Source organism: Telopea speciosissima, chromosome 10 (genome assembly GCF_018873765.1).
Source record: "Telopea speciosissima isolate NSW1024214 ecotype Mountain lineage chromosome 10, Tspe_v1, whole genome shotgun sequence".
Classification (NCBI taxonomy): domain Eukaryota; kingdom Viridiplantae; phylum Streptophyta; class Magnoliopsida; order Proteales; family Proteaceae; genus Telopea; species Telopea speciosissima.
In genome coordinates, this window is record NC_057925.1 from 50,650,203 (window position 1) to 50,671,374 (window position 21,172).

Here is a 21,172-nt window from a genome sequence, read left to right on the forward strand (position 1 = left end):
CAACAACAACTACTAATTAGCCTTATCCCAACTAAATGGGATCGGCTACAAGGATCATTGCCTTCCACTCAGCTCTATTTGAAGTCATACTTGATATAAAGCTTAAGCTATGCAAGTCTTTCCTCGCCACTTCTCTTAGGATCAATTTAGGTCTGCCCCTAGCTCTTTTAGTTCCTTCAATTTGAATCAAACCATTCCTCCGTATTGGAGCATCCAAAGGCCTCCGTTGAACATGGCCATACCAACTCAAATGACTTTCATAACTTACATTATTGAAACTACTACCAAATCAGCTCTAATACGATCATTCCAGTTCGACACAAAATAGAACAAAAATGGAAAAATAGTGGAGATCACTGGTAATTGCTCAATGAGCTAAGAGGAGAGGGAAAAAACACCAATTATCCAAATATTCGAGCGAGCTTCAACCATAGCAAATACTAGGGAGAATGTATAGAAACAGAAGATATGTATATCTAATCTAAAGGACATCCAGTGAAAAAGCTCCAGGCAATAAAAGACCAAAGGAAAAGTGGGAAGATGATATGAATCCTCAAAAAAGTAAAGTCAATTTTGTTCACCAAGAATGTCAGTGATGAAACCTGATGGGTAAATTTTCTTTTATGATGGTTACAGATTCCAATCAGACTACAAGAAGTGGGATGTAAACATTTTTCAAGGGGCCAAAAAATAATTAAAAAAAAAAAAGGCTCAACTAGAAATATACATTGGTTGCTTACAGAGTTTAGTTGTGTACGTGATGCAGATTATCTGAAGGGTTCAACAGGTGCAGAATCTTGAAGAAGAGCTGCAGTCTGGAAACATTCTGCAGCTTCTTGTGCTGATGCACCACCCTCAGCTTTGTATAGAAGCCCGAGGTTGTACCAAGCAGAGGCGTTTGTTCGTTCTAGTCGCAAGGCACCTGTTAGGAAGCTTCTAGCTACAGCCAATGACTTGTCACCAAGATGTTTAAGAACAGTAGCTGTAGAGACCAGGCTTGGGACATGGGTGGGTTCAATATCTAAGGCATTTGTGAATGCTTCCAAAGCTTCTTTGTGGAGGCCCTTTGCTTCATAGAGTAAACCTGAGACAACCAGAACCAAATTTGACTCCCTTGAGTTTTTAGTGCTAATGCCAACAATTCTATTTTTGTTGTACACTAAATCTTGCAATAAAGCATAATATTTTAATTGTGAAAATAAGAATTTTAAACAAAAAAATTCAAAATAACCAATTTCAAAGAAAGAGGACAATAATAATAAGGTGATGAGAAAGAAGTGAGCAGTTATTCTAGCCAAACCAAGCACTGATATTAACACCTTGAATTGAATTTTTTTTGAACCAGCAAAACCATACCATGATTAAGGTCTAACTTAGTAGGTTTTTAAGGGGTTAATGTTTATAATATGCAAATTAAAATGATAAGCCGATGAGAACTAAGTGACCAGTGTATCTAGCTAAACCCAAGGACTGGCATTAACACCTTGATTGAAGTTTCCTGAACCAGCAAAATCTTACTCTGATTACAAGTCTAAACATATAAATTAGTAGGGAAACACAGCTGAATTTTTGAAACTATAATCATCGAAGTAGTGACCCCCCAAAATTGAACTGAAAAAAGGTTCTATCCTTGATAACTTGCTCTACTTTTGCTACTATTTGCTCCACCGCTTTCACCTCCCTCACCTCGTTAGAGACCATAAACATGTCTTGGGAGTCTGATGACTCATCCGTGGCTGCCTAGAAGGCATCTCTAGGCTCAAGAATAAGAGATCCACAAGAGAGTCTGAATCCACAGTTCACTTGGGAATCTCCAGAATGGATATTTCAAAAGAATATTAAAGGACATATTGTCATTGTAATGTTCCTCCACTGTTGTAACCTTTTTATTTATTTTGTTCAGTGGCAAATCCATAATTTCCGAAGCAAGACTGGTCTTAAAAGTAGTAAATAGTATCTGGGATATATCTTGAATTAAAATTTTAAGAGAATGGACTATTCTGAAAGTTAAAGAAGAGTGGGAATAAACATAACTAAAGTACAGAAATAGGGAGTTTGTGTGATTAAAGGAAATTCGTCCTTGTAATTTTTGGAAACCTGCCTTCTTCTTCTTCTCAATTAAAATACAATCACGCAGAAACCAGACTTGCTTTCACTTGAACGAATTCGCTCAATAGGCCTCTGTTTGGCCTGAAATTTTTGGAGGTAGCTGTTCCACAAATCTCTGAAGTTCTACCATCAGCTACTTGATTTGGTAACCCAAAATCAATGAAAGATATAAAATAGGTTCGAACTTGATCTCAGGTTCGAACTCACTGCTGGGTGATCTGGAAGAGATGAGACTCCAGGGCTTAAAGTGCCCCTAAGTGAGGGATCAACGCTAAAGAGTTTCAGGAAGAAAAGGAACAGGATGAGAGAGAGAGAGCAAACTCTCTCTTTCTGATTCCAATGTAACGATAAAACAGAGCACAGTTAGTAGGGGAAGATAAAGGGAAGAAGAGAGAACTAGAAGAACGGCAGAGGAAGAAGATTAACAGGAGGGAAGAAAAGAGCGTACCACCCCTGATTCAAGAGAGAGAGACACGAGGAGTTGATGACAATAAGAAGGAAACGAAAGAGGGAAGGAAGAAAAGGAATACCAGCACCAACACACAGCAGCCACAAAATTCCAATGTCATTCCATTCTCCAATTCTTGGTGAGTGCTTATATGAGCATATTTAACTGCTAACAATCCAAAGTTCCAAACTAAAATAGGAAACTGACTCAATTCAGTCGTAAGCTAAAACAGAAATCAAATTCAAATCTAATTGGACTCGTACCTTCCTACAACTCTTATCAACATGATAAAAGGATAAAATTGAATTACAAAAAAACCCATAAAAGAAATAACCTCAATATTCCTGTGTGTTAACTGCATCAATAATACATAGCTTATTTATTGCACAAATTACATTTAGTTACAGTTACAGAATCAGAATGAGCTCAGTTTCTCAAGAGATGTCATCTTCTTTCACTACCCCTCAAGACCCGGTCTCTCCCTCCAAAACAAACACACACACACACAAAAGATCCAGAGCGGTCTCATGTTGGCTCATATCATAAGGAGTCCTATCATAATTTCAATCAGTACACCAAAAAATTGATAAGATTCAGAGAAATTCATGGTCACTTCCACTTCGCAAGCAGGTCATTTTTTCTGTTCACATGGCCTCAAAAAAAAAAAAAACCTCAATTTGTGCAAAACCATAGTTTGCATAGAGAAGCCTAGATCAAAATAAGTTTTTGTGGTCCCTTTAAAATTGATACCTTGCTCACATTTTTACAGTTATAATAGGCTTTATAGCTAAGCATTACAAGAGAAATGCTATGCCAAATCCCAGAAAAGGACAAATAATATAATTGCAGTGAAGAGAGTAAGTATCAAGATACCTTTGGCATGACATTGGGAAGCAGAATAAGGACTAATGGCCTTGGATTTAGTGAGACAGACTTCAGCATCCCGCCACATTGACAAGCTTGTGTAGACATTGGCCAGATCATGCCATGTATCCATTTCTAAACTTCTATCATGCTTTCCACTCTCCTGTAACATATAAGTTGAAGAAAAGGTAATGTATTCGCTCTTTTATTTTAGCAAAATGCATTTTTTTAGACAAACCATTGAACCGAAAAGCAAAGTTATGCTTGATAATTCCCGCCCCGCCCCCCCAAAAAAAATTTTAATTTAAATAACAACTCACAAATAAAAAGGGAAAAACAGCCACAGAACATAATAGGGAAAGTTTGGAGTTTGAAACCATGCCCCCACAGAATCCTCAATAATTTAACATTTTCCTTCTGGACTTGTGATTCTGAGTGATCCAATGGCATTACATCATATCTCATTTAAGTGTAAAAAATCATCAAGTGGCACTAATGGATGATAATTATTTTCCATGCTTATCATTATGGGATCACACAAAAAAAGACCAAGAGAAATCAGACCTTTTGAAACTTCTTCCCAACTCTGAAACTTTTACTCTGAACTTGAAGAATAGCCAGCAGATGAGTATATGTCTCAACAGCATTCTTTAACTGACCCTGTGCAATCTGAAGTTTTGCTTTAGTCCGCAACAAGTCTCCCTGATCCCACTTCCCAGTCTGATCCAGACCAGTATTAATGACAGTCTCAGCATCCTTATATCTTTGTTGAGCAGATAATATTCGAGCCAATAAAATCCACCCTAGGATGTTAGAATCAGCTTCCAATTTCAGAAACTGCCTTGCATAGTAAAGGGCAACATTCAACCTCCTCTGCTCAGCATTTTCAAGGCTGAGATGAAATAAAACTTTGGGATCTCTTTCTTTCATTGTTTTCTCAGCAGTTTCTAATGCCTTAAGTGCCTCGGATTCTTTCATTATCCTCTCAGAGTCTGAAACAACTGATCTGGCCTCAGCTGAGAGTGAGACACCAAGTAAGCAGTTGGCAACACTTCCCATCTGATCACATTCACACTGCAACAGACCAAGTGCTCTGCGAGCAAACACCACCCCTTCTTCTGCACAACTAGGGTTCTCTCCACAAATTTTAGAAGCCAGTAATAAACCTGGCATGCTATTTGGATTCTCTCTTCTACTTAACAGCTTCCTCAACAGATTAAGAGCAACCATGTCCTCTCCTATCCCATGGTAACATAGGGCTAGGATGTAAAATCTTTCTTTTCTATCCAAAATCCCAGGTAATAATTCTTCAAACTGATTGGCTAAGGCCCTTAAGTCCCCTGACAAAGACAGAGCAAATGAAAGGTGATCCATGACTGATGGGTCCCATTCAATCCTTTTGAGAGCAAATTTTCTTAACAGAATCATCAACAGAAGAACAGCCTCTTCTATGTTGCTTTTAGGTACAAAAGAGCCTTCAATTTGAGAACGGAGGTCTGGGGGGTTTGCATCACAACCACTATAGAGGAGAAAAATGGCAAACTCTTTCTGTATCCTTGCAGTGGTCTCTACATCAAGATTCCAATGGTGAAGCAGGGCACGCCTGTATGACAAAATTGCTTCATTTGGAAAACCAGCAAGCTTCCATAACTCTGGAAGCAACTCAACAGCCTTGTTTAGAGCCTCCTGCAATTTACAATCAGTATGAAAGTTTTCAGGCAAGCCTTCCGGTAATGCTGATTCAACAATGTCCAGAATAACTGTGCATGATTGAGCAGCTTCTGCAAAAACCAATTGGAATGAAAGATTAGTCATGCAAAGATGGTTGTAACAGTGAATATTGTAGAGAATGAATGTCTTCTTCTCTGAGAGAATTCTAAGTCGATGAAAGACATGTGGAGCAAAGAGAGTTTTGGTTGCTGAAGAGCATAATCACAAGCCCTAAGAAGGAATCGTAATGGAACATAAATGAAAAGGCCAGTACTCGAAAATTTGTGTAGTGTTGATTTAAAGAGGGGGGAGGGGGGAGGTGTAAAGAAGTGAGAAAATATGCAGTTGGTTGGGTAAAGTGAGCGGGGAGCACATATTTACTGAAGACAGATGACAAGGTGCTTAAGTATATCACACTGCCCTAGATGTTGAAGCCTTGAAGCCAACTATTCATAATGTAAAGGAATCGGCAAATTCTAATTTAAGCAAGCAAATTACTTTAAAAGCGACCAATAGTTAAAATCTCTAGCTGATTAGTAAAAAAAATGGACATATGACAGAACATGTTATAAGACTATTAAAGACCCAACAGAAGTCAAATTTATTGAGAAGCACACCTCTAAATCTACCAAGGACTTGCAATGATTTTGATTTCAGAAAAATTGCTTCAGAAAGCAAACTGACGGTATGCATAGACATGGGAGGGGCAACATCACTGTGACGGCGCTTGCGATTTTCCACTCTCCGAGCAATTGAGAGTTTCATCTTGGGAGTAACAGCAGCAACGTCTATTCCCTCAAACACATGAAGAGCAGCTTCTATGTTTCCTTTTTGATACTCGAGCTTTCCCAACAATGCTCTTGCCTCCTACAAATTGCAAAATCTCCAAACTTTAGAACTAAATTCATAGAACAACAGCTATAGGAACCAGTTTTAGATTCCATAACGCAAAGTAAAGTAACAATAATATTACAAATAACAGGACTCTAAAAGATTAGCAGTTTTACAAACTTTATTAGGGAAATATAATATCAAACGTGTATGATGACAGGTCCAGTAGAACAGCTTCTTGGAAGGATGACCAATGCCTCTATTCATCATGGCACTGAAGATGCCCAAGAATATAGCTGACAAGATTTGAAGACCTCAATTCTCACAACCACGTTGATGCAATGCTCACTTTTGTGATGCATACATGATCCACAAAATTTTAATGTACAAAAGAAACCATCCTTAGAATACAGGCCGGATATTGATCAGAATGGATGACTGACATATCTTGTTCAAGTAGCTAAAGAAGGGTCCAGAACAGTATGAACAGACCCATTTCAAAAGGTTTTGGAATTTCATTCTTAAATGGAAAAACCACCTGAGTCTTTTTTATATGATTATAAACAGGAGACTTAACTCTCATTGTTATATATTATATATCAAGCATGAATAATTTTCCTATAAAGAAGTAATCTTTCAAGTATAGCATCTGGTGTATTGGTTAAAACAGAATTATGTTCTCTTGCTATTCTCTAAAATTAGGGTTACAATCAAGAAGTCCAAAACTCAGCATCTCAAGGTAAGAAGATTTGGAGGAAACCAACCTCATAGTTCAGACAACTACTTTCACGAAGAGATGATTCAGCCTCTTCAATATTTCCAGTATCAGGCTTGTGTTCAGCATCGCCAGTCCGAGACGAATACATGCTTGAGGAATAGTCCCTTGTGGCCAGGGACTCAGAGGAGGGAACAATTTCATCTGCTCTTAACTGCTCACCGGAACACAAGCACTTCATTACCCTCCCCAACCTACGTCTAGCACCAATTTCCCGCTTTCTCATCCATTTGTTACGTCCCATGCTGTTTCATCACACTCCAGAGCCTTCTGGCCATCCTCAACCACAAAAAGACAGAATCAAGTTCTGACAAAACTAAGATAACAGTACAAGCACAGGTTCAATTCTTGCGGATAATTAGATGATTGACATAGTGTACCATGATAAAATTCAAGATTGCAGGAATAGCAAAGGAAATTGAGAGGCAGGATAAAGAAATTCGAATTAGAAGTGAAACCACAAGAATAAACAGATCAAGTGAAAGTGTGAAACAAATCCTAAAACACAATAATCTATACACTCTCAGCACAGGAAAAACAGAAAATTTACACCAAAGATAGAGGGGGAAAAAACAATAATCCAGACATCCAAAAGAGAAATGTGAAACTTATCCTTTCGATTTTTAATAAACAAGAAATTCTAAAAAAAAAAAATCCTCAATCAGTTGGACTAAAAACCGTGAACTCCCCAATTAAACACTCAATTTTACCTTTTGAAATGAACGACCCACCAATATTTCTGCAACAAGACTCCAGAAACCCACCAAAACTAGCCACTCACAACACCGAAAATCCCAATAAACTGTAGATATCCCTGCCAGAGAATCCCAAAGAAGCCATCCGAGGAAGGAAAGTAGAGAAAAGAATTTGAGAAACCCAAAAAATCCTAACCCAACTCAGTCGAATTCTGCACCACCCCACATGTTGATTTTCCTCCAAAAGAGACCAGAAAAGAACTTCTCTTAAGCCATAACTAAAGAAAAATCAATTCCAGAACGACCAAAGGAGGAAGAATTACACCAAAAGGAAGTACCTTTTGTTCGAAAAAGAGCAGATACCGAGCCCACAAAACATCAACACCACCATCCATTCGTCCAACTGCTACTCCAAAAAACAAAAGTGTATTATCTTCTTTAGAATGAAAGAATCCCTTTTGATTATCCAAGAATCCAAAGCTTTCTTCAAGAACTCTTCTTAAAAAAATAAAAATAAAATTCCCCTCTATAGAATTACAGATCTTCCTTTGTGTAGTTCAAACTGTTAAAAATTCTCTTCTGGGTAATTGAATAGAATAGGGAAAGAATTTATAAAAAAGGATCGAGAGAAGCTCTGAATACCCTTTCGGGGACCTGTCCGTTATGGGGTCTGCCCTGCAGGGCCAGAGACAGAGAGAGAGAGAGGTGTGATGAATACGCGACGTGACTCGCGTGTGAGATATTTTGGAAATAAAATTTTAAAGAGAAAGAGAGGATTTTGGGGAAGGAAGTCGTTATGGGTCCCACTTTTAAAATTTTACCACGCTAACTTGTCTATTAAGTGCCACGTGGAATGTTAATTTCTCACATTGTGCTTAGCCCTTTTTTTTCTTTCTTTTTTTAATCAAAAAAAAACTTAGCCTGTTTTTAATGCATTATTAGCTGTGGGGAAACGGTTAATTGACTTAATTAGTAATTAAAGTTATTAGTTTCACTTTGTATCCGAAAACACCCCTGGCTTATGACCAATTTTACCCAAGTGTCCATTACGTCATCCCTGTTCTTGGAAGTTGTAGCCCTTTTGACGTGTCATTAGAAAGCACTAAATCCGTGTTAAAAAAGTACACGTGATAATATACCTACATTGGGTCGGATCAGATCGGATCGGAACGGGCAGACCAGACCTTAGTTAGTAAGTTTACGTATTATACACGTTTAATATGTGTATTCGAACGTTTAATTCAAAAAAATATATTTTACCATATATTTTTGTATATAGGGTAAAAAACTTGTTTTTTAAGTATATTCATATTATACACGTATTAAACACGAATTAAATGCACTCAATATTTTTTAACTTAAGTTTAATTTTATTTTAAAAAAAAAACTCAAAACTTAAAGAAGGAAAAACACAAAACAAAACCCTCGTATAATATGATTTTGATCTTATTCTCTTCAAACCCTAGCCGTCGACTGTCCCCATTCCATTCATCTTCTTCATCTCTGTTCTCATTTCAGTTCAGGTGGCCAATTAATTGCAGTTGGATAATCGGTGATTGCAAAGGCGGACAAACTCTGTTCCTCTTCTTTTTCTCCATCTCCTTTCTCCAAACGGCTGCGACGGTGATTGCAATGGTGTTCTAATGAGAACACTCAATTTGAAGCTCTCTCTTCTTCATCTCTGTAAGTCGCTCTTCTTTTTCTCTGTTTGTTTTTTTTATTTTATTTTATTTTTTTTTTTTTCTGCTTCATTTTTGTGTAGTTTAATTCAAAGAACAAAATTTTCATAAACAAATATGATTTGAGTAACATGAGTTGACAAAACTGCTATTTAATGCAATTGATCATTGACTATAATTCTAATGCCATTGTAAGTAATAGACCATTAAGCACAAGTTTGGCAGAGCTTTATTTATGAATATAAATTTTTAACCTGCTACTAAGGTACATGAACTTTCATTGGTGATGTTAGTTCATCTTAGAGATGAGTTCATTGATGATTATGTCTTTTGTTTTTTTCTTTTAATGTCTGATGTGATACTTTTATTGATATTTTGATTTGTTAAATGATAATCTTATGAGATGTAATAGGAGATATTATACTGTGTTTATTTTAGTTGTGAGGTTTTTTTTTGATAAAATCATTGTCTATATGTTATTATTTTGTTTATTAGGTGGTGCATGTCTATTACATAGTGAACATATGCCCGTATTTTTGCTTATAGAGTAGCTGTATTAAATGCGTATCGTATTATTGCCGCATGCATTTTATTACACCGGATTTTTTAAAAGTATCATTACCGTCTACTCCGCTTAATTGCCGAACGTATCCGTTCCAGTTCAATTGCCGTTCCCGAACTTACTAACTAAGGACCAGACCGGGTCAAGGGTGTCAGCAACATGATTTGTAATTTTGGGATCGGTCTTGACATCGATTGCGGCCGATACTGATCCATATCGATCAAAATCGACCAGAATCGATCAAAGTGGTCCAAAATTGGTTTTTGTTGAACCGGTCTTGGAATCAGCTAGTATTGGTCAAAAATATTAAAAAAATTAGTAAATAAAATACACACATTGTAAACCAAATCTTGAATATAAAAAAAAAGGTAAAAAAAACAACTTTAAAAATTCAATCCTTGCAAGCGTATCGGATTGGATCGAACGATCTAACCGATTCTTCCAATCGATTGATTCATTCAGGGATCGTTGGTATCTCGGAATTGATCATGATCGATACTGATCTGATTCGAGCAAATCGATCGATCCGATCCCAAGATTAAGAACCATGATCAGCAAGGGTTTGGGTCCAGTGTAGTCCACATCGATGTTGTTAAAAATTCTTATTGATAGCTCTAACCTTTGGCAATTGGCATGGTCCAAGCATTTACAATTGTCCTTGACTTGGACCACAAGGCCCAAAGCTACAGATTTTTTAATAAATTGATGTTGCTGTCATATTCTTTGGCCTAGATTAATGACTCTGAGCCACGTGCAATAGTAATTTTTATCTGCTGCTGTGCATTGCTGCAGTGCAGCAGCAGCCATGTGTGCACAACGGGCCCCATTGTGCACACATGGGCGTTGCTGCGCCACACGATAGCACAGCAACGTTGCAGTGCACAGCGGTGGATAAAGGTCCCGTGCAACAGTGATTTGGCTTGAAATTGACAATTTGATGGCTCAACAAATGGTTTTGATTTCTACATATTTATCAAATTTGTTGAGCATATGTTTTTTTTTTTTTTTGGTCTACCTTAATCTAAGGAGCCATAAGTTAAATACAAACTACAAAGGGAAGGTTAAGACAAGTCAACAGAATCTACAACTACCAAGGGGAAGGGGGAAAGGATATCATTTATGACACAAATGTGTAAGAGTAAAATATCATGGGCAGCAAGTATAAGACTAGAAATACTATAAACAAATAGTACATACAAGACTTATCGATTGGTATGGCGTATAGTATCGCACCGCATCAATAATACACGTCCTCTTGTATAACCCGAACAATAAATGGTAGAGTTGAGTCGCATCAAACGATGCTCTCCTTAAGGTTTTTAGATGCCCCATCTCGCAATCTGGGTTGACCATGCATCTATACCCCCAAGATAAAACAACTCTCTAATCACATAGGTTGCGAGTTCCAAATGTGATTACAAAGGGCGCCCAAAGGCTATATTCACTAATTCATCGACACCTGAATGACTACGGTGGGGAAGAAAAAATGTGTTTCAAAACAATTGTTAGAGAATGAGCAAGACCTCCTCTCTTTATATAAGAGAGGAAGAGACACCCCTAAGGGATGTCTCCAAGAGATATGTCCCAACTCATGTATTTTCCCATAAGGCTTGTTTGTTAGCCACTCAAACAAGTCTTCCAATAGGCACCTATTGGCTATTTAGGTGTCTATTAGGAAAGCAATCAACACTCCAACAAAACCGTATTTTGAATCTTTAATTTTAAAACAATTAAAAATCCAACAATCCCCATGATTCAAAATACCGATAAAACAAAACATCTGAATTAGTGAATATATTAAACATAGTAGGAAACATCGTTGCGGTGTCTTTCGGACTTGAACCTACACTAGGTCCGATGAACTTCGCTACGAGTACGGGTGAAGTCGGACTTTTGAACCTTTCCTCATTGGCGTAGCCGACAAGCTCATCATCCATATCCTACCAGCTTGACCTTACGTGACTTAACCCGCTCATGACAAAATTGGACATTTTTAACCGGCCTTGTCCCTTATCTTGGTCTCATGGAAGTTTAAAGAGTTCGCCTTTAAAACTCTCATTGGTAGGCGCCACACCTCCTACATCCACTAAGGTCACCACAGCACCACGCTTAACACACCCCACATTTCGTAGGATTTAGCTTGATTAAGAGTATCTAACTCATCCTCATTTCATTGTGGTGGTACTACTTTCCCAAGTAACTGAATGAGTAAATTTTAGTAGTACTAGTCAGGTCATCCGGTGACTTCGTTTGTACCCTTTGAACCTAATTCGGGAGTTAAACCTCTTCACATAGGTTGGGTGTCCATCACATGACCTATGACACAGCTTTAAACTCATTCCTTAAATGTATACCAAAATAATGGTCGAGGCTATATAATAGTATTAGTCATTCTTGTCCCGACTATATTGAGTGGTAACGTTATTTAGCCTCACCGGATATATGTAATCAAGACATAGTAGTCTTTATTTCTCTCATGACCATACCCTTTGTATTTCAGTAACACAATTTGGCTTTGGTCATCACCATATATCTATCATTTATATTCATAGCCTTATGGCTCGGATCCGGCTTTCTTACGAAGCCATAAAAATAAAACCATGGTGGAACCTATAACTTAGGCTTTATATTCCCAATTCCATGAACCATCCCCACCAACACATGTTTTTACATGCTACCTTTGAACCAAGGTAATCGTTCAAATATTTGCATAATTGAATCTAAACATATTTACTAGATTCAATTTTCAAGTAGAGATTATCATTCTACTTGGCTTTATATATCTCTTAAAAGAGACTCAACATGTAAATATACACATTCTCATAATAACCCCCACATTTCGGGTTTATAACTTTCAGAGATATAAGCCAAATTAATATGAGAATGCCCTGTGAGAAAACCGTAGTTCCCACACTTCCATACTAACTTACCCATGCAACTTTACTTGCATATTAAAAATAGTATGATAATAAAATGAAATTTATGCTCCCATGCAATTTTATATAGACATAATTACATGTACAAATACTTAATAGATTAAGCATTCGACCAATATGTATCATATAATGCCACTTGACTTATTTGATAATCGCTTAAGCTAGCAAATTTGGTACATGGCTTTATTAGCCAATACAATACATGGATATATCCACCAATTTCAAGATCATGACTTTCAACAAAATCATGGAGCATACAACGCTATCATTTATTATATGTATAATGTATACACAAAAAGCTAGTTCAGAAATAGACTGAAAGAAAAAGCCAAAATCGGATACTATCATGACCCAAGCATCAAAATGGAATTATAAAATACCCATTCACCAATAACCGTATGCATGATAGCATTGTTTCTCTAACATAATGCACCTCTTATTAAAAGGTGTATCGGTCAAGAGGCCATCTCCGAATCTTGTGAATCACACCTCATCCGAAGAGGCACCTAATGAGTTCTTATGGAATCCATCGATCCACACTCACCCGATTCTCATAGCCCTCACAACCCCATTATGCTTTAAAAGAAACGACACACCGGTTCACAATATATGACAACCATTCCAACGTGCACAATTGAGAGACACTTGTCTCCTTTAGTTTATATACAGTTTCCCAAATGTATCGGATCGGAACCAATGTGATACTTCCCATATGTATCCTGTCAAGTTCGACGGCTTTATGTATTGTTCTCATGAGAAGTCATGTAAAGTTTCCAACAACTTATATGTCACACAGTTTTTTAAACGATCATAATTTCTAGTGATCACCATTCATCAACTAATCATTGTGAAAATAGGAATGAAATGGTCTCTTTGACAATTCCATCCATTCAAAAGCAAACTGAAATATACATATAATATAAAGCCCATGTCTAATAAAGACAAATTTGGGAACTGATTTTTAAAACAAGTTTCATTCATAAGTAGAGAGACATCACTTCAACATAAGAGGAAATGAAAGAAAATGCAAGTTGCCACTAACGGTTATAAGATTATAAAAATCCCACTTTAATTTCCTATAACCAACCGCAACTTTCCGAATAGTTGCACATGATCAGCTTCATCCGTAGATTCTTCTCCACTAATTGTTCCAGCCACTAGGTTGAACCGATGCATGCCCGCACATGATGAAACGGCTTTGCTTTGCACATAGACCCTTGATCTCACCAGCCCCACGATTAAGCAAGCAATTCTTCTTCATGCTCGATATACGTGCATGTATCAAGACATTGAAAAAAAAAAAAAAAAAAAAAAAAATTGCTCTCTTGTTGATAAGTGATTGACACATGTTGTTAGTCATTGTTTTCTCATTGAGATCTTGTACTCAATCCTTTCTCCCGAGTGACCAAAAATCAAGTTGTATACATGTTAACACATTATGCAAGAGAGACATACTCTTCAATCCGAATAAACCTTGAACGGTTTATTAAACAGAAAACCGTAAACACGGCAAACTATTAAAAACTATTTAAACGGTATGATGGTTCACAAACAACAAAGCCCAAACTCTTTGTTTTGATGATGTAAAACTCATAAACAACTATACATACATGCAATCTATATCAATCATCATGAATACCCATCAACCACTATCAACCAACAACTACATGTTTGGGAAGAGAATGTGTGGGTTCCAAACCCGACCGTTGCAAACCCTCACAATGATATAAGGCACAACAAAAAATTGATGGCCCACCGCCATGAACGATTGTGATGCGAATTTCTAATAACTAAGAAATTCAACAACTTTACCCATAAATCTTTATCGGTTTGTCGTAATAATCGAATTGCAAACAAAAGACAATTCTATAGTCTTATACTCAATCTAAAAACCTTAAGATTGTAAGAGTAAAATATCATGGGCAGCAAGTATAAGACTAGAAATACTATAAACAAATAGTACATACAAGACTTATCCGATTGGTATGGCAGATAGTATCGCACCGCATCAATAATACACGCCCTCTTGTATAACCCGAACAATAAATGGTAGAGTTGAGTCGCATCAAACGATGCTCTCCTTAAGGTTTTTAGATGCCCCATTCGCAACTGCTGACCATGCATCTATACCCCAAGATAAAACAACTCTCTAATCACATAGGTTGCGCCCAAATGTGATTACAAAGGGCGCCCAAAGGCTATATTCACTAATTCATCGACACTCGAATGACTACGGTGGGGAAGAAAAAATGTGTTTCAAAAACAATTGTTAGAGAATGAGCAAGACCTCCTCTCTTTATATAAGAGAGGAAGAGACACCCCTAAGGGATGTCTCCAAGAGATATGTCCCAACTCATGTATTTTCCCATAAGGCTTGTTTGTTAGCCACTCAAACAAGTCTTCCAATAGGCACCTATTGGCTATTTAGGTGTCTATTAGGAAAGCAATCAACACTCCAACAAAACCGTATTTTGAATCTTTAATTTTAAAACAATTAAAAATCCAACAATCCCCATGCATTCAAAATACCGATAAAACAAAACACTCGAATTAGTGAATATATTAAACATAGTAGGAAACATCGTTGCGGTGTCTTTCGGACTTGAACCTACACTAGGTCCGATGAACTTCGCCACGAGTACGGGTGAAGTCGACTTTTGAACCTTTCCTCATTGGCGTAGCCGACAAGCTCATCATCCATATCCTACGCAGTTGACCTTACGTGACTTAACCCGTTCATGACAAAATTGGACATTTTTAACCGGCCTTGTCCCTTATCTTGGTCTCATGGAAGTTTAAAGAGTTCGCCTTTAAAACTCTCATTGGTAGGCGGCCACACCTCCTACATCCACTAAGGTCACCATGTGCACCACGCTTAACACACCCCCACATTTCGTAGGATTTAGCTTGATTAAGAGTATCTAACTCATCCTCATTTCATTGTGGTGGTACTACTTTCCCAAGTAACCGTAATGAGTAAATTTTAGTAGTACTAGTCAGTCATCCGGTGACTTCGTTTGTACCCTTTGAACCTAATTCAGAGTTAAACCTCTTCACATAGGTTGGGTGTCCATCACATGACCTATGACACAGCTTTAAACTCATTCCTTAAATGTATACCAAAATAATGGTCGAGGCTATATAATAGTATTAGTCATTCTTGTCCCGACTATATTGAGTCGGTAACGTTACTTAGCCTCACCGATATATGTAATCAAGACATAGTAGTCTTTATTTCTCTCACGACCATACCCTTTGTATTTCGTAACACAATTTGGCTTTGGTCATCACCATATATCTATCATTTATATTCATAGCCTTATGGCTCCGGATCCAAGCTTTCTTACGAAGCCATAAAAATAAAACCATGGTGGAACCTATAACTTAGGCTTTATATTCCCAATTCCATGAACCATCCCCACCAACACATGTTTTTACATGCTACCTTTGAACCAAGGTAATCGTTCAAATATTTGCATAATTGAATCTAAACATATTTACTAGATTCAATTTTCAAGTAGAGATTATCATTCTACTTGGCTTTATATATCTCTTAAAAGAGACTCAACATGTAAATATACACATTCTCATAATAACCCCCACATTTCGGGTTTATAACTTTCAGAGATATAAGCCAAATTAATATGAGAATGCCCCCGTGAGAAAACCGTAGTTCCCACACTTCCATACTAACTTACCCATGCAACTTTACTTGCATATTAAAAATAGTATGATAATAAAATGAAATTTATGCTCCCATGCAATTTTATATAGACATAATTACATGTACAAATACTTAATAGATTAAGCATTCGACCAATATGTATCATATAATGCCACTTGACTTATTTGATAATCAGTTAAGCTAGCAAATTTGGTACATGGCTTTATTAGCCAATACAATACATGGATATATCCACCAATTTCAAGATCATGACTTTCAACAAAATCATGGAGCATACAACGCTATCATTTATTATATGTATAATGTATACACAAAAAAGCTAGTTCAGAAATAGACTGAAAGAAAAAGCCAAAATCGGATACTATCATGACCCAAGCATCAAAATGGAATTATAAAATACCCATTCACCAATAACCGTATGCATGATAGCATTGTTTCTCTAACATAATGCACCTCTTATTAAAAAGGTGTATCGGTCAAGAGGCCATCTCCGAATCTTGTGAATCACACCTCATCTGAAGAGGCACCTAATGAGTTCTTATGGAATCCATAGATCCACACTCACCCGATTCTCATAGCCCTCACAACCCCATTATGCTTTAAAAGAAACGACACACTGGTTCACAATATATGACAACCATTCCAACGTGCACAATTGAGAGACACTTGTCTCCTTTAGTTTATATACGTTTCCCAAATGTATCGGATCGGAACCAATGTGATACTTCCCATATGTATCCTGTCAAGTTCGACGGCTTTATGTATTGTTCTCATGAGAAGTCATGTAAAGTTTCCAACAACTTATATGTCACACAGCTTTTTTAAACGATCATAATTTCTAGTGATCACCATTCATCAACTAATCATTGTGAAAATAGGAATGAAATGGTCTCTTTGACAATTCCATCCATTCAAAAGCAAACTGAAATATACATATAATATAAAGCCCATGTCTAATAAAGACAAATTTGGGAACTGATTTTTAAAACAAGTTTCATTCATAAGTAGAGAGACATCACTTCAACATAAGAGGAAATGAAAGAAAATGCAAGTTGCCACTAACGGTTATAAGATTATAAAAAATCCCACTTTAATTTCCTATAACCAACCGCAACTTTCCAGAATAGTTGCACATGACTGTTTCATCCGTAGATTCTTCTCCACTAATTGTTCCAGCCACTAGGTTGAACCGATGCATGCCTGCACATGATGAAACGGCTTTGCTTTGCACATAGACCCTTGATCTCACCAGCCCCACGATTAAGCAAGCAATTCTTCTTCATGCTCGATATACAGACAGACCAAGACATTGAAAAAAAAAAAAAAAAAAAAAAAAATTGCTCTCTTGTTGATAAGTGATTGACACATGTTGTTAGTCATTGTTTTCTCATTGAGATCTTGTACTCAATCCTTTCTCCCGAGTGACCAAAAATCAAGTTGTATACATGTTAACACATTATGCAAGAGAGACATACTCTTCAATCCGAATAAACCTTGAACGGTTTATTAAACAGAAAACCAGAAACACGGCAAACTATTAAAAAACTATTTAAACGGTATGATGGTTCACAAACAACAAAGCCCAAACTCTTTGTTTTGATGATGTAAAACTCATAAACAACTATACATACATGCAATCTATATCAATCATCATGAATACCCATCAACCACTATCAACCAACAACTACATGTTTGGGAAGAGAATGTGTGGGTTCCAAACCCGACCGTTGCAAACCCTCACAATGATATAAGGCACAACAAAAATTGATGGCCCACTGCCATGAACGATTGTGATGAGAATTTCTAATAACTAAGAAATTCAACACCTTACCCATAAATCTTTATCGGTTTGTCGTAATAATCAGAATTGCAAACAAAAGACAATTCTATAGTCTTATACTCAATCTAAAAACCTTAAGATTGTAAGAGTAAAATATCATGGGCAGCAAGTATAAGACTAGAAATACTATAAACAAATAGTACATACAAGACTTATCTGATTGGTATGGCAGATAGTATCGCACCGCATCAATAATACACGCCCTCTTGTATAACCCGAACAATAAATGGTAGAGTTGAGTCGCATCAAACGATGCTCTCCTTAAGGTTTTTAGATGCCCCCACGCAACGGGTTGACCATGCATCTATACCCCCAAGATAAAACAACTCTCTAATCACATAGGTTGCGATTCCAAATGTGATTACAAAGGGCGTCCAAAGGCTATATTCACTAATTCATCGACACTCGAATGACTACGGTGGGGAAGAAAAAAATGTGTTTCAAAACAATTGTTAGAGAATGAGCAAGACCTCCTCTCTTTATATAAGAGAGGAAGAGACACCCCTAAGGGATGTCTCCAAGAGATATGTCCCAACTCATGTATTTTCCCATAAGGCTTGTTTGTTAGCCACTCAAACAAGTCTTCCAATAGGCACCTATTGGCTATTTAGGTGTCTATTAGGAAAGCAATCAACACTCCAACAAAACCGTATTTTGAATCTTTAATTTTAAAACAATTAAAAATCCAACAAAATGTGATGAGGAAAATCAAACCCTTGACCTTTTGTGGGTGGGCATGCACTTCAATCGACAAACCTCCAACCAACCTAGCTAACAGGTTTTCACTACAAACATATAATTCACATTATATTTGTCTCATTGGTTTTGAATGGTACCAGTTAAGGGTATCAACCAGTCGGGTATGAATAATTTTTGTTGGGCCTTAAGCGTCATGCACATTTTAGGCTTATAACCCAAATCGACCATTTATGTAAGGGTGTTTAATGGTTTATTAGATTTTATTTTTTTATTAAAATGACTCTTTTTTCTTTTAATTTTTTAATGAAATAGATATAAACAAAACATCGAGTTGAATTGGTTATTATTATATATTTTCTTGTAATATTATAATTGTTTATATGTTTTAATTTTTTTATTCAAAAAATTTGAATGTCTCTTAATGTTTTTAGTGGGATTTGTTTATTTTTAACATAATTGTTTATTTTGATAATGAACACTCTAACTTAGTATATATATATATTAATTAGTTTAAACAGTTTAATGGTTCAAATCGAATTACATCGTTTAACTAAACAATCTTAATTTTCAAAATCAAAACCAAACCATTTATTAAACTGTTTCACGGTTTCAATGTAAATGGCTCAATTCGGTTTCATTTAAATGCTTTCAATTTGGATTTGACACATGCACTTACATTTTTTGTTTTTTTTGATGAACTTGACACCCTGTCAGATACTTGACTGATACGTCAAAAGCTCCAGAGCTGATGAAACACGTTAAATCAAGTCCATTAACTTATCCCATCCTAAGATAGCGTCCATACACTAGAGTAGATCTCATTAGGCACATAACACACCCTTACATTTATGTAATCGTTTGCATAATCCATGACAAAGCATGACCAATACTAGTTAGTAAACGGTTTGATCGAGTAATGGGATGTAATCGGTCTCAGGCCAATTGGTCCACAACCAGGCTGAACCAAGGTAGAACCACCTGAGATATTTTTATTACCCAAAAATATGTATTTTTTTAGTGAAAATAAAATATTCATGAAACAGAGGTTTCATCATTTAAGGTTGAAGTTTGCAGGTTTCATAATTCTTAGTTTAAGTTCTGCAGTTTTGATTTGCTGGTTAAGTTATTTTAGGTGTCTATCTATATAGCATTTTGGATAGTTTGTCTTTGTCGGCAGGAGGAACTAGGAAGCAAGAACACACTCTCATATATAAATGGGGAAGAGTATTCTACGCATTTGCAGGGGCAATGCAAGTATACACCCGAGCATTAAAAGGGCAGGCATTTCTATCTTTCATGGGGGGCGGGGCAGTCTTTTCTCCCACTCTATGTTTGGGTGCAACACAGACGCTCCCCACCCCCCCCCATTCTTTTTCCCTATATAAAATAAGGTATCTTGCAATAAAAAAATGAAGAGGTTCCCACGCTACCAGTGTGGGGTAGGAATCTAAATGGGTATCCTAAAACGGGTAACATTCATATGGAACTCACATTTTCGAAACAAATAAGAAAAAAAAAAATCTTATCAAAGAAAAATTAACACTAGCAGTGTGGCAATCCCCATCTACAATCCCACAAGAAGGGAGAATGTTTTCTGTGCCGGTGGTGCAGACTGTGCCCAGACACATGAGGTGGGTAAAATGACTACCTTACCCCCCTAAATGGTAGGCCCATGTGTCTGGGCCCACGCTACGCTGCGGCATAGAGAACATCAACCCAAAAATCTATCATTGTATGTAAGATGAGTGGAACAGCATAATATACCATGTGGTTCCATGGTGCCTAACTTCTCTAGCTTTCACCAAAAAAACAAAAACTTCTCTAACTAAAGTGTGTGCCAAAACCGTTGGATTTTGAATGAGATAGAATCAATTTGGCATCAATAGCTATAAAAAAGAAAATGGATACAACTCTTTTAATAATACAAGTCATAGTAAGGTTAGAATCCATCCTTGACAACATTTCCTTGCTCGACACCATGCGAAGCAATTGGGATGAGATTGGGCCTCCAAAATTTCAAAATCTATCATTCCTCGTAGTATAAAATTTTGGGGTCAACTCTCAATGAGCTTGGGTTGGGAAAAATATTCTATCAATCCGGGCAGTGTGCAGTCATGTGCAACACCTAAGTAAGGCAGTGCGTTTTGACCGCCTTACCCCTACTCGAGTAAGGCATTTTAGGCAGGGGTAAGAAGGTAAATTTGCATCACCTCATCTCAAGTGTTGCACATGCAGCACTGCTGCCCGGATTGACAGGAGTTGAGTCCCTTGGGTTGACACTGAATTGTTGTCGATTGCTTGTCGACCAACTCTCAACTGACATCGACGGGTCTTCATTG

At 37.0% G+C, this 21,172-nt stretch overlaps 1 protein-coding gene and 1 long non-coding RNA gene across 5 annotated transcripts; one reads left to right on the forward strand and one right to left on the reverse strand.

Annotated features, from left to right (window-relative positions):
- Positions 1-535: 535 nt before the first annotated feature.
- Positions 536-8,024, reverse strand: LOC122642425 (protein NPGR2-like). 4 transcript variants are annotated; one of them, XM_043835898.1, is made up of 6 exons: positions 7,771-8,024; positions 6,727-7,004; positions 5,749-5,998; positions 3,986-5,202; positions 3,431-3,584; positions 536-1,084 (listed from the first exon to the last, which is right to left on the reverse strand). In XM_043835898.1, the coding sequence occupies exons 2-6, from the start codon at positions 6,979-6,981 to the stop codon at positions 768-770; spliced, it is 2,193 nt and encodes a 730-aa protein (XP_043691833.1). In that variant the 5' UTR covers positions 6,982-7,004; positions 7,771-8,024; the 3' UTR covers positions 536-767. The 4 variants fall into 4 exon arrangements, with proteins under 4 accessions (XP_043691833.1, XP_043691830.1, XP_043691832.1 ...); XM_043835895.1 differs by having other exon boundaries at positions 6,727-7,007; XM_043835897.1 differs by lacking the exon at positions 7,771-8,024 and adding an exon at positions 7,448-7,745.
- Positions 3,238-19,804, forward strand: LOC122642435. The gene is made up of 4 exons (XR_006330043.1): positions 3,238-3,249; positions 3,382-3,614; positions 18,562-18,569; positions 19,791-19,804. It is a non-coding gene; the product is annotated as an uncharacterized LOC122642435 (long non-coding RNA).
- Positions 19,805-21,172: the final 1,368 nt, after the last annotated feature.